The 14851-nt window shown below is 41.3% G+C and overlaps 1 protein-coding gene across 2 annotated transcripts in view; it reads left to right on the top strand.

Moving 5' to 3' along the window:
* Sepsecs (Sep (O-phosphoserine) tRNA:Sec (selenocysteine) tRNA synthase) overlaps positions 1-5000 on the top strand; it is a 31610-nt gene extending 26610 nt beyond the window's left edge. For both annotated transcript variants that reach the window (XM_042674740.1, XM_042674739.1), the window contains 2 exons: positions 1552-1642; positions 3653-5000. In XM_042674740.1, coding sequence (XP_042530674.1) covers positions 1552-1642; positions 3653-3941 — 380 coding nt within the window. In that variant the 3' untranslated portion in view covers positions 3942-5000. The remainder of the gene's footprint in view (positions 1-1551; positions 1643-3652) is intronic.
* The last annotated feature ends 9851 nt before the right edge of the window (positions 5001-14851 follow it).

Below are 14851 nucleotides of genomic sequence, written 5' to 3'. Positions count from 1 at the left end.
TCCTCAGCACCACATAAGCAAAAAGAAAAAAGCCAGAAGTGGTGCTGTGGCTCAAGTGGTAGAGCGCTAGCCTTGAGCTGAAGAGCTGAGGGACAGCGCCCAGGCCCAGAGTTCAGGCCCCATGACTGGACCCCCCCAAAAAAAAAAAAGAAAGAAAGAAAGAAAAGAAAAAAGAGAACTCTTTCATAATACGTTTTTTTGTGTGTGTGCCCATTTTGGGGCTTAAACTGTTCCTGAACTTTTTTTGGTCCAAGCTGGTGCTCTACCACTTGAGCCCAGCTCCACTTTTGGCTTTTTTGCCCAACGTAGCTTTGAACCATGTTCTCACATCTCAGCCTCCCAAGTAGCTAGGATTATAGGCATGAGCCACTGGCACCTGGCTATTTATATATTTATTTATAAATTCATCCCAGTGTTGATTTGTAAATTGAGAAAGCTAACCTTTAGAAATATTTTAGTGTTTTTTCTAAGGAAAAATGTATCCATGGAGAGACTCAGAGTCAATATTAAATGGAATGAATATGCAAAAAATAAGTCATGTTTCTAGCTCAAATGCCTAGGTTACCAGCAAGAACTCTTTAAGTAATTATCTTGGAGCTGAGGGTAGTACTACTATTATTATTTGCTTTAGCTGCACATGTTAAGAGAACTCCGTGTTTATTATAATATGACTTTTTTTGTATAAGGACTGTATATTTTGACATATAATTCAAGAGCTATTAAAATGATAATATGAACATTAACTTTTTACACCCTTAAACAGCTTAAAAATCAATATCATTACCTCTTAATTTAGATATATGAAGTATATGTTTTCTATTTTCTATATATCTGAGAAAAGTGAATCACCATGGCTGAAATGGGCTTCTTATATAATAAAAGCCATTCCACTATTTACTAGTGTACAGTGTGATAGTAGTAAGATTATTAATTCTGCCATGTCTTAGCCTCTAACCCCCTTTTTGCTATCTCTAAAATAGCAGTAATAATCCATCATATACAGAATTATTAGAAGGTAGGTGAAGATTATGTTTATAAAATGGAAAGTCAGTAGCAGGGGATGTTAGTCCTCAGTAAAGGATAGCCAAAATATTGGTGGTATACAGGTTGCAGTTTACCACTCAGTCTCCCAATGGTAATTTCCATTTCCAGATGCAGATGTTGATCTGATTCAGTCATATATACATACATATGTACATAGATATATATAGATATATGTATACACATAAAAATATACATATCCCATGTACTTAAAATGTGGTTTGGTTGAATTTGAGTAAATAACCATATTGGTCACGTCATTGCTCAGTTTAACTGGAGAGATTACATTTCTAGGTGATATGAAAATTCTGTTCATTCTGAACATATTAATGTATACAAGTATGTGTTTTGCCTGATATGAAAACAAATCATGGCTATAATTATTAAGTACATTAATCTGATACTGGGCTTCTTAACAGTGGATAAAGAGTAAGCTCTGTTGTTAACATGCTTTGAGTAATGTTTGTGCTGGTGAACCAAAGCTTATTGGGGCACTTTTTTCCTTTCTAGCTGTGACACTAAAGACACTAGATGAGCACCATGACAAGGCTGTCACTCAGCTTGGCTCAATGCTTTTTACCAGGCAGGTTTCTGGAGCCAGGTAAGGATGTTTAAAAGAGACTTTGGTTTATTTGCCTTTCAGAGTTAACTAATGAAGCACTTTCTTCAACAAGGGTCCCTAAGTACATACTGATGTCTACCAGGAATTCATTGTGGGATAAAGGATGTCAAGACAGAGGACTTATAAGACTATTATCTACCCACTTATGGGTGTTTTATGACAGTCACAGAAAGATAAGAATATTATTCGGGGGCTGGGAAGGTGGCTCAGTGGTAGAGTGCTTGCCTTGCATGCATGAGGCCCTGGGTTTGATTCCTCAACACCACATAAGCAAAAAGAAAAAACCTGGAAGTGGCGCTGTGACTCAAGTGGTAGAGTGCTAGCCTTGAGCTGAAGAGCTGAGGGATAGCACCCAGGCCCAGAGTTCAGGCCCCACGATGGGACCCAAAAAAAAAAAAAAAAAAAAAAAGAATATTATTCGTTGTAGGAGACAGATTATCTTGATACAGATTTTCATTTAATTTTAATTTCATTTCCTTTATTAAATGATTTTCAGTGGTGTCTCATGATATCAGAACCAAATCATCTTCAATCTGAATTTAAGTAAAAAGGTTAAGAAAATGCTGCTTTCTAAAGGGTTATGTAATTCTTGACCAAGTACTGCCTTAGAAGTACTTACTGTGTTTCCTTTTATAAATGCATGGCATCCAATGAATCTTATATATTTGATGCGATAAGAGAAAAATAACAAAGTTTTTTATCCAAAATTTTACATACTTTTGTTGAAGAATTTCATTCTATTAGAGGGTAGAAATTTTACGTCAAAGGATTGTTTTGTCTTTAATTAGTAGTATTAGATTTTAAACTCAGTCCCCTTTCCCTGTCCCTCACTCTTGAATTATGCAGGCAGTCTGCTGAGCCATGCCCTCAGTCCTTTTTTGCTGTATGTTCTTTTTTTGGCTGGAGTCTCATGCTTTTTGCCCAGGGCCAGCTGTGGACTGTGATCATCCTATCTATTGCTTCCCTTGTAGCTGGGATTACAGGCCTGTGCTGTCATGCCTAGTATTCCTATCTTCCCTTTTAAAACGTTTCAAACTTCTACTGCATAGCACTGACCACATGGGTCAAAGTGACTTGACTTACATCTGTGACACCAGATTCCCGATTTAGCACAGTCTTGTTACTTCTTTGAAAAACCAATAAAAGTGTTTGAGATTCTAGAGTTTCTTGTTCTTTCCTAGAAGATAATCAGTAAATGGTTGTCATTATACAGGACTTGTTAATGTAAACTAACAGTGTACTATATAATTTCATGGTTTGTTTGCATAGGCCATGATTTATGCCTGTTTTTCAACTTCTTTTTTTTAATTTTTATTTATTTATTTTTATTGTGAAAATACCATACAGAGGGGTTACAATTACATGGGCAAGATAATGAGTACATTTCTTATCAAGCATTGTAGCCTCCTCCTTTGTTTCCCCTTCCCATCCCTTTCCATCCTCCCTCCATCCCCCCAACTTCTTTTATTTTTGGGTGTGTGGTACTAGGGTTTGAACTCAGGGCTTTATACTTGCTAGGCAGATACTCTAGCACTTGAGTCATGCTCCATGCTTTTTTTCCCTCCCTCCCTCCCTCCTTCCCTTCCTTCCTTCTTTCCCTGTTGTTGCTCTTGTTTTCTATTCTTTCTTTCTTTTATTTATTGACTTTTGCCGTAGTTATTTTTCAGGTAGGATCTTATATTTTTGCCCGGGGCTGACCTGACTGAGATCCTCCTACCTATGCCTCCTATCTAGCTGGGATTACAGTGTGAACCACCATAAGGAGCTTATTTTTTGAGTTTAGGTCTTGCTAACTTTTTGTCTGGATTGCCTCCCACTTCACACTTCTTATCCATGTCTCCTAAGTTGCTTGGCTTTTAAGCTTGATCCACTGCCCTGACTGGACTTCAGCAAATATATGGCTTAGAAACACAGATACCTTTTGTTTCTGGGTAGCATTCTGCTCACAGCAGCAGACACTTATATTGATCAATCTTTTCTCCCTTTCAGGGCTGTGCCGCTCGGGTCTGTGCAAACTGTGAGTGGCTACACTTTCCATGGCTTTATGTCCCACGCAGATAGTTACCCCTGTGCTTACCTCAATGCTGCAGCAGCCATCGGGATGAAGACACAGGATGTGGACCTGTTCATAAAGAGACTTGACAAATGTTTAAAGGCAGTAAGAAAAGAGCAACTTCAGGAGAACGATGTATCTGGAATTGACAACTGTGACAAAACAAAAGATGTGGAGACTGCAGAGGTGGCTTTCAAGCTAGATAATGTACTTCTTGATATGTAACAGGGTACTTCTTTCTGACATGATGGATCTGGTTTTCTAGTTTTTTTCTTTTTTTCTTTGCTAATTTGAAAGAAATGATGAGGCTGCAGAACAGGCAGGCCATCAACAGACCAGACTAGAGATGTTTGAATTGAGAACTTACAGAGAATATTCAGCCAATTTATAGACCTTTGATAATTGCTCTGGTTTTTATTCTTAGATCACCTCAATCCTTATAACCCTTAAGAGGTTGTAATATACAGCAAGCATTTTTATAATTGCTAGGGTATTTGCCAATTAGACATTATATTATAGGTCATTCTGACTAAGAAAGATTGTAAAGTTCCCTGTCATTCTCTCTGAAATGTTGAGGGCTTCTTCCTAACCTCCTAAAGCCACTCATGTTTCTCATCACACAGACTTGAGATCTCTAATGCTGCTTATTACTGGATCTTTGTTCTGATATCTCCATGTGCCTAAAGAAGCAGAGAGATGCTGCAAACTTCAGTTGAGACCAAAAAGCGACAGCTCTCCACAGGGGAAGATTTGCTTATTTCAGGCAACATCTAGGGCTATGTTTGGTTATCACAATGGTGGGATGCCCTTGACAGTGGGTGGGTGGAGGCCAGTAACACTGCCCAGCATCCTCCATTGGGCAAGGCAAGTTTCCATAATAGAAGCCCACAGCACCAGTGCTGAGGTTAAAACGGCTGTGAAGTAAACTGAAGTAGTTGCTGCTGAGTAACTATATGACTGTAGTTACTTGGCATCAGAGTTATGTGCTGCATGACAAGGTTCAGCCAATAGTAGATTCACTTCTCCAAGGGACATGTTGGTCATCTCATTGGTATAAGCACATGACATGGTGTTCTCAAAACTACAGATGAACTAATTGTGCATCCTAGAACATATCTATAATTAAACAACTGTGACTATTCTCCAAAGGTGATAATTACATTAAACATTATGAACTATGCTGTCTGGAGAAGCTTTGGTGATAACCAGGATCACCATTCTAAACCTGTCATTATACCTTGTTTTCTATGGCACTGGTACATTGTCCTATTTGAGTAAGTGAAACTTTATGGAGGAACTGATTTTGTTTTATGCAACCTTTCTGTATTGACTCTTCTGCTCAGGATTGGTTCAATTGGGTATATGGGCATTTTGGGACCTATTTTTGCTGAGGAAGTGAATGTGGTATAGGATGATAAGCAAGTGTATTCGTCACTCTCTGCCTGAATGCTCATTTTTGAATCTGAAATTCACAGACTTACTGCTTTAGCAATAATTTTTGTTGATTTTTTTTTTTTTGTGCCAGTCCGGGGGTTTAAACTCGGCATGGGTACTCTCTGAGCTTTTGTGCTCAAGGCTCACACTTGAGCCACTTGAGCCACAGCATCACTTGAGATAAGAGTCTCATGGACTTTCCTGCCTGAGCTGGCTTCAAACTGTGATCCTCAGATCTTGGCCTCATGAGTAGTGAAGATTACAGGCATAAGCTACCAGTGCCTGGAAGGTTTTGTTAATTTTAAGAAATAAACTGAGATCCAATAGCCTGATGAGTTAATGAAACTTCTGAATACACCACTATGCCAAAGCTGGTGCCAAACCAGCTCTCTGAGTGGGGCATTGCTTAGCCTGAGGGGTTATCAGGGGCAAATATTGTGTGACAAATGATTTTGAGGAGCATCTTTAACCTACTTAATGTGTATCAAATACTCCAAGGAAACTCCTTCAGTAAAGACTAACCCACATTGAAAATACTCAAAGAAGAGACCTTGTTTTGGAAGTACTTAGATTTGAACTGAAGTTCATTGTACTTGCAAGGCAGGCACTATATCACTGAGATATACTGCCAGCTTGCGTTCTCTCTCTCTCTCTCTCCCCCCCTCCCCCTCCCCTCTCTCTGTCTCTCTCTGTCTTTCTCTGTCTCTCCCTCCCTCCCTTTTCTCCCTCCCTCCCTTTTCTCCCTCCCTCCCTCCACTGCATAGGGCCTACTTCTTGCCTCGGTGTGTAATTGAGCCCAGCCTGCCTATTTTATGCATCAGGTATGCACCACCACACCTAGCTTCTTCCATTGAGATCTCAGCTTCTCTGTGGTTGAGATGACAGGCATAAGCCCCTAGCATCTGGCTAGAGGAAGTACTTGCTAACATTTCCTTGAACATATTTTAAAAAACATCATAGTAGCAATTGCTGTGTTGACTTGTGGATTGCATTTTCCTTATTGACTTAGCAGTGTAAACTCTGTATGGGAAAGGGTCTTCTGGTATGTTGATAACATTGTGTATGGCCTGAGACTGTAAACATGAATGCAGATAGGCTCCACTCATTTTAATGAATAAGTTAGAATGCCTCAGACACTGGCTTGATGACCATTCAAATCAAGACTAGATTGAGATAAGACATTTACAAACATGAAAAGGTGATTTTTTTTAATGCATTATATTTCTGCGGTTCAGATATTTGAACACTTCTTTTTTCTTTATGTGCTGGTACTAAGGCTTGAGCCTAGAGCTTGGGCACTGTCCCTTAGCTTTTCTAGTCAAGGCTGGTTGGTCTACCACTTGCACTACAACTCCACTTCTTTTTTGTTTTTTTACTAGTTATTTGGAGATCAGAGCCTCTTGTTTATTTCTGCCCAGGCTGGTATCAAAGCTTGATCTTCCTCCTGGTAGGAGGATTACGGGCGTGAGCCACCAGTGCCTGGCTAAACATTTCTTAGGTAGCTATAGTAACTTGTTTTAGAGGTCTAAATTTTGGATGTCAAAGATGTGTGTGCTATTTTCTGTGTGAATCTGACACTGAAATGTAAACTCAGGAAAGCTGAAGGGGTGCATGGACCCCTAAAGTCCAGCAAAGGAGGGTGATAGTGTGATGTCAGTGCTGACAGTGCAGCTCAGTTTATGTCAAGCCAAACTGCTTTACAGAATGAGAGATCTATACTGTGTGATCATTATTTCACTGCAGAAAGGCCAGAGTCGAGTGACTAGCAAATGTTTCCTCATCTGCAGCATATCAGCAATTCTTAGGCTTCAGCTGCTGAATAGATAATAATTCTAATTGAAGATAAATTACATGAACCCACTGTAAATGATAGATATGTTATAACATCTTACTCCTGATGCATAAAATCAACTGCACTTATTATGATTAACTCTTCCTCTTTCTAGCAGTTTTGACATTCCTGCTCTCTTTCTGCTGCTTCCATTGTGACCTTAAGGTCACAGAATTCAGATTTTGAAGGGACATTGTAGTTTTGCACAGTCAGCTCTTTCTGTCCATATACTGTCATTTCCACATAAGAGTATTTAAAAGTATGCACATAAAATTCCTTGCTAAGACTTGCTAATGCTGATTGGTTAGCCTCAATGCGGCTGTAATGTAGAATTTTGTAGTTAGAGTTTGAGAGTTCACTGGGCCAAAGTAGTCTGCCTAGAACAGAAAATTGAATAATACAAATATTCTTTTGATTGCTATGTAATGTGTTACTACTATTCATATGGCAAAGAGAAGTATTTTAAATCAAACTCTCAATTTGGTTCTTAAGTCTTCTGCTGATGAATTCTCACTATATCATGAAATGATATGTGATACCAGCCTTTGAAACCCAGTGTTCAACTATAAATCTTTCCACTTAGCTTTTTGTAGTGGTTGAATTAAGTTGTAGAATATGAATTATTGAATACAGTTCAGTTCAGCCAATAGGCACTTGATGTACAGAATGGTAAGTTCAAATATAACTTAATTTTTTTCCTAATAGTTTGACCCAGCACGTAATTCTGCTGGAGTTCTGGGTCTTTAACCACCCCACAATAAGAACTGTCACTGAAGCCTGACCTACAGAATGAGCTTTTAATTTTAGACTCTGCCTATGGTTTCCATAGGTTTTAGTAAAATTTATGTGTTTATACAGCTGCAATTTTTTCCTGCTGGTTATTATTTCAATGTGAATTAGTACCCCATCTTGAGAGTTATTTTTTTCCTCTAATACTAGCATTTGAACTCAGCCTTGAGTTGAGAGTTAATTACTATAGCCTTTCATACAGCTATATAACCAACAACAGAAACAAAACAACAGAAACAAAAAACAGATGAATCTCATTCATATTCTACTAAGACAAAATTTTGAAGTACACACACACACACACACACACACACACACACACACACACACACACACACACATTTGGTTCATGTAAAAGTTATGTTTCCATAGCTCAGTGGTAGACCATTTGCCTAGCAAGTGTGAGGCTCTGAGTTTGTTTTTCCTACTGTCTTAAGATGTGCTGATTTCTAGAATTTGATATGCAAGAATTTGGGTCATTTCAGAAATTTCATAATCTGTATAATTTGGTAAGAACCAGTTGAATATGCTGTTAAAAGTAGAAAAGTGCATGCCTTGTCTGTCACACTGTTGGTTCTAATCTACATAGTCTTTAACTTACTGCATTCTTTGTGCCTTACTTCTTACTTTCATTTGGTCCATCAGGTGTGTACAACAGATGATGGGTTTAAGGCTACTGAGGATGTATCTGTAATTTTCCCCCTTCAGGGAGAGGCCTTCAGCAAACTCTGCAAGCGTTTATGCTGTTCTGTTTTTATCAAGCAGTATCAACATGGAAGGCTGGGTTTAACTGTGGCTGGGAATTTTCACCATGAGAATATGATGTAATGTCAGCCTGCTCACCTGTAACTTACCAAACAAAGGAAAAAATGTTTTCCAGAAATATTTTTGGTATAGACTTTGAAAATAAATTTATAATTTATTACATGCAATAAAATTTTAATAAATCACTGGCAGTGCATTATCTTATTGTACTTAATCATTACTACAGATAAAGTCAAAGTACAAATAACAGACACTAAATTACTTACCCATTTTTCTGGTTCAGTCATCAGTAAATTTGCCTAGAAGCTAACAAGAAAAGTCAAATCTAAAATGAGAACCATGAGTCATGGTTAGGACTAAATTATTACCAAAAAAAGGAAAGCAATGACATTTCAAGAGCCATTGTTGGATGCTCAACAGTATTTAATCTTCTCTAAAACAGTTTGCTTTTGTTTGAGAATAAAATAGTTTAATTTCTTCAGATTCCATTTTTATGCTGTTTGAATAGCTCAGGCAGTCGTCGGTCTTTGACTAGAGGTAGATTATTACCCTGGGACTTGTTCTCCATGTGAGTTCACACATTTACCCTCTGTGGATCTCATTCTCATCCTCCTTATTCCATTAAGGTTGTGGAACTGGTACAGCCTTCTAGGATTGGAGATTAAATGAGAGAATAAGACAGGTGTGTTTAATTAAGCCTGAATAAAACAGCATTAACTATGACTAGTGCCATGATACTCTCTCTACTAATCTAGGCTGTGCTAGATTGAAATTGAAATGAATTCCAGGAGAGTCATTAATGTATTTTGTCTATTCTCCGGTGGAAATTTATATAGTTGATTTTATATTCCCCCCTCCCCAGGGTTTTCCTAGTTGGCTTTTTATTCATTCCCCCTGGGTTTGCATTGACATTTGAGAACTGCAGAAATATTCAAAGTGCATTAACTGTTTTATGCACCTGAAATTGCAGATCATAACCTAAGAGATACTGAGATTAAAAGTTCATGTCACAGTGACCTCCTCATGGATTCTCCTGTCTGACCAAAGAGTTTGGTACAGTCAGCAGAATTACAAGCACAGCAGTTCAGTATATTTATCCTCATTCTCACATAGGTTAGTTGACTCTGGCTCCTTAATATGTATCTTTAGCTGATGTTTTTCCTGAATGCTGTCTATACTCATACCCACCTCACTGCCTAACCATCCCTTGGATGTCCAATAGACCTGCCAAAGATAATTCCTTGATCTTTGCCCCAAGATTGTGCTCAACCCCAACCTACTTATCATCTCCCTGTCCCTACTCTGTCATTTCTACAAGTCTGGGAATTATTCTCAACTCCTTTACCTCCTCCATCTAATAAAGACGTCATTTTGCATCTACCCTGAACTCTTACTCTGAATCAAGCCATTGTCTACCTTCCCTGTGACTAACCACGTTTGAACTGCCTGTGTTTCTTGTATTATAGAGCTCCTTCCCACTCCCCATAAAGGGTCTCCCTGCTTCTACCCACGCCCCTTTCACAATTTCTCAGTGCCACAACCAAAGTAACCATTCTGAAACGTCTCATCACTTACCAGCCCCAAGCTATTGCATTGTTCCCCATGCTACTCAGAGTGTAAGCCAAAGTCCTTGTTTGGGCCTCAGTGGCCTACAGCACCTAATCAGAACCCTCCCCCCCACCCCCACCTCCTTCATCCTTTTGATTTCCATGCTTTTCTCCTCCAGCCTGGTACACATTGCCTTGGCACTGGCTGCTCTTGGCCTGGGACCATCTCAACCCAGATGCCCGGCTGACCGGTAGCTGTCTCCACTCCCTTAACATTACATATGTAAACACTGTCTTAAAATGCAAGGTCCGAGCCAGGTGTGGTGGTGCTCATTTGTAATCTCAGCTCTTGCGGAGGTAAGGGCAGCAGCTTCCTATCTCAAAAGCAGAGCACAAACACACAAAAGGACTGGGGGCATGGTTCAACCTAGTGTGCATGAGGCCTGGATTCAACACCTAGCTTTGAGGGGGGGAAAAAACTGGCCACGAACAGCAAGTGTTCAGATCACCTGGAGTCCTTGTTTAAATGCAGGTTGGATTCGAGTAGATCTGGAGCAGGTGTTTCTAGAAAGCTACATGTCTATAGATGATACCTCTACTACTGGCCTGTGGCCCATGCTGTGAGAGACAGAGGTCCAGCATACTCTGTAACTTGAATATTGTGTCATTTTGCTTACCATAAGTACCACCAAAACCGTTCTGTTCACTCACAGACCCTAGGCGCCTACATGGCACCTGCCACACAGTATACACTCAACTGTTTGTTGTATGAATGATGCAGTGGGTATTATTAAATATTTATGGAATTGTGTGTGTGAAATCCCATTGTGTTGCATTGAAGGAGTTCAGTAGTTTGTCTCTCCCAGTACAGAGCCCCAAACTTTGCTTGAGGTGACAGACAGGAAGGAGTTTCCCAAGTCTTCTGTAGGAAGAGATTTGTTCCCTGGCTGTTAGAGTGACGCCCACAGCCCACAGCCCACGGCCTCCCATTCCTTGCCTCCTTCCAGGTTCTCTCAAGCCCAACTTAGCCAGCCAGTGTCCTGACAGCTAGTCAAGTGTGAGCTCCATTGGGCTGGCAAATAATGTCTGCATCACTTATGGTATGACAGCTCCCCATCTCCTCCCCTGTGTTCTTGGACAAGTGTTTTCAAGAAACCTTTTGGAAGTGAAGGTATGTCTCAAGTGGTAGACTACCAGCCTTGAGCAAAAAGGGGAAGTAAGTGGAAATGTGAGGCCCTGAGTTCAAGCCCCACAGTACCAGCACACATAAATAACTAAAAATTGGGATGTGAAAGTAGAAGTGTGGCTCAAGTGGTAGGGCACCAGCTTTGAGGAAAAAAAAAAAAAGCCAAGCAAGAGCACAAGGCCTTGTCTTCAAGTCCAGTACCAGCACAAAAAAGGCAAACCCTGGTGGCTCATACCTATAATCCTAGCTATTCAGGAGGCTGAGATCTGAAGATCATGGTTTGAAGCCAGCCCAGGCAGATAAATCCATGAGACTTATCTCCAGTTTACCACCAAAAAGCTGGACGTGGAGCTGTGGCTTAAGTGGCAGAATGCTCTGAATTCAAGCCCCAGTACCAGCACAAAAGAAGAAATCTTTTGTTCTCTTACATTTGCCCCATCACTGCTTCCCAGAGGGCCCAGTCCATACCTGTGGTCTATACCCCGCTGCTGCCTTTCTTCTCAACTTTTCTCCCCTTGCTTTAAACCAACTTGCCAAACCCCACCCCACACCTGCCCCAATAATGCTAATCTCAAGCATAATTCACTAGCCTGACGAATCTGTCATTTCAGCCATCAACAGATTGTGGCACTGCTTTAGTCTGACATTGCTTTAGTTATTTTGTAACTAAATACTAATTGCTGTTTTTAGATATGGGATAAGACTTCATGATTTAGTGTACCTTTGATAGGTAATCCAGAAGATAATGAAAGACACATCCAATCTTCAGAAAGTTTCCTTCAAGGCCCAATTGTGACTGCGAAGTAAGCAGATGTTGGCTCTGCCCCTGAGTGGCTGAGTGACCTGTACTAGTGACCTTTGACTCACCTGTAAAGACTCACTTGATTGAGATAAACACTAAATGAAGTAATTACATATTTGATGTAGGGAGCCTGATACATAGTGAGCGCATCTATAGCTATTAGTACATGGTAGTTAACAACAATATAACAGAGGAAAAGATCTTTAGAAGAATAGCACCGGAAATAGGCCTTATTAGTAGTGTGTTGGCCTGGCATTTATTAAATCTCTTTGTCTAGATAAAGAAGAAAATTGAGAATGTCAGTCTTTGGAACTCAAGGCATAGTAACCTTGTGGAGGCCAGCCTCCCTCTCCCTTTCTTCTCCAGCCTCCACTTTGGCTCTTGCCTGACTTGCCTCTGTTGTATTCATTTCATTGCCCTAAGACTTTTTTTTGGTCCAGTCGTGGGGCCTGAACTCTGGGCCTGGGCGCTGTCCCTCAGCTCTTCAGCTCAAGGCTAGCACTCTACCACTTGAGCCACAGCGCCACTTCCGGCTTTTTCCTTATGTGGTGCTGAGGAATTGAACCCAGGGCCTCGAGCATGCAAGGCAAGTGCTCTACCACTGAGCTACCTTCCCAGCCCCATGCCCTAAGACTTTTTGATTCTGTTCAAATGAAGATGCCTTTGGAGGTGGTTGACTTTAATTTATCCTTATCTATCAGTGACTTCTCAGTTGGTATAAATGTAGCAGATATTTCTTTAAGAAAAGACCTTAAAGCTGGTTGCCAGTGGCTTGTGCTCATAATCCTAGCTACTCAGGCTAAGATCTGAGGATCATGGTTTGAAGCCAGCCTGGGTTCCTAAGACTCTTTATCTCCAATTAACCACCAAAAAGCCAGAAGTGGTAGAGCACCAACCCTGAGCAAAAAGGCTCAAGGACAGCATCCAGGCCCTGATTTCAAACCCCAGGACTGGCACAGAGAGAGAAAGGAGAGAGAGAGAGAGAGAGAGAGAGAGAGAGAGAGAGAGAGAGAGAGAAGGGGAGAGGGGGGGAAAAGGATGAGCTTTAAGAATTCTTTTGTCACAGAAACTTTCAAACATATCCCTCAAATGACACCAAGCATCCAGCACTCAGTATTGCATTTCACAGGCCAAATTTTGTCTTACCTGCCTCATGGCCAGCCTTTCTCTGTTTTAAAAGCCAGTCTCAGCCATGGTTAGGGGGAGGCCTTGAGAAAGCTCACATTCCAATGTGCTAACTCTAACTCAGAGCCTTATACTAGGAAAGCTTGAGGGCAAACTGAGTTTGGTAGCTAGAGGTAGTGTTTATTCCAAAACAGATGGAGCTGTGATAGTCTCCCACCCAGAGGAAAAGGGACAGAGGTGTGTGTGTGGGGGGGGGGGGGGTGGCAGGCAGCCTGGGGGAGATCAGAGGACACTACTGGGGAGTATTCTGCCTGGTGGGGCCTTGGATCACACTGGAGACAAAGGAGCTAAGTTCAGGAGGAGCTTAACACCAGGCACCATGCTGAGAGACCTTTTCTATACCCTTCCCTCTGCAAAACTTGACCAGAGGTACTTTATGTCATCATGACAGAAGTTCACCTATGAGATTGTGGGTTCTTGGAACCCAGAGTTGGCTGGACGCTCCCATTAGAAGCTTTCCTAGTCAGAAAACCGTACTGAGGGTGACTGGAGAGAAAGCAGGTCCTGGGGGACAGCCACCCATGAGCAGATGACAAGTCTGAAGGAGGCAGCAAGACCCTTCACAAGACACAAAGTTGGCCTAGGACACTTCTCACAGCTTGCCGATGGACTGGCGGTGGGTTCCATTTCTTCCCATGCCTTCCATTTCCTGAGTCCATTCCTACCACACTCAGCTGACAGGGTCCCTGCCTTGGTGGATGGTCTGCTGTCCTAGCCAACTGACAGGATCCCTGCTTTGGTGGATGGTCTGCTGTCTGAGCCCTTCTGGGAGTGGGAAGAGGGACGGAGAGGTGGCAGGAACCTTTTTAACAGTGCCTCCTGCTAACTTTGAAGGCCAGTTTTTTAAAAAAAATCATCAGTTTTTATCCACTAGCTAAAAGCAAATGGACCTTTAACAGTGGTAAATTCAACATTTTGGGGGGATTTACATTTATGATCACTGTCTATTTCCCATCTATTTTGCATTAGTGTATTTTGGGGCCAATATGGTTTATGCTATTCTCCAGGAAAAGTACAACCCACCATAACGAAACTGCTTATGGAGAGAGCACCATCCCCACTGAGCCCATTGCTTCCTGGGGCATGAAATAAGACAGTTCACATGCCACTTGCTGCCTTTTTTTTTTTTTTTCTGAGTGTTTATAATCAGTAAATGGCTGTGGATGTTTAAATGGTTTCCTAATACTGATGGAGAGCGGATGCCATTCTAACTTGAACTTGTATTGCTCCACAGATGGTGGAAGTAAACATCCAAAACTGCACAGTTTTGTTTGCCTCACTTTTAAAGGATCAGCTGAATGTCAGGCATCCGTGCTGCCAGCAGGGCAGAGGAAGGGGGGTGGGAGAGTGCGCTGCTGCTGGTGCTTCCAGACTGGCTTCTGTGCTGAGAGCTGAGGACAGCAGGCTTCCTTCCCCTGTAAGTAGGAGAGAGGTTGTGTCAGAGGTAGGACTCTGCCCCGGAGTTACGGGCTGCGGCTCAAACACCCCTTCACACAATCAGATATATCTCCGTGACACTTGGCATGTAGGCCCTGCTGCCTCTCACCCGTATCCACTGTCAAACTATCCTCTATCTCCTCCTGCAAACTCATTTCT

This window comes from Dipodomys spectabilis, unplaced genomic scaffold, assembly GCF_019054845.1.
Source record: "Dipodomys spectabilis isolate Male_0828 unplaced genomic scaffold, ASM1905484v1 ptg000021l, whole genome shotgun sequence".
Taxonomy (NCBI): domain Eukaryota; kingdom Metazoa; phylum Chordata; class Mammalia; order Rodentia; family Heteromyidae; genus Dipodomys; species Dipodomys spectabilis.
Note: the sequence above shows the minus strand (reverse complement) of the source record. Positions and strands in the feature narration are given on the sequence as shown.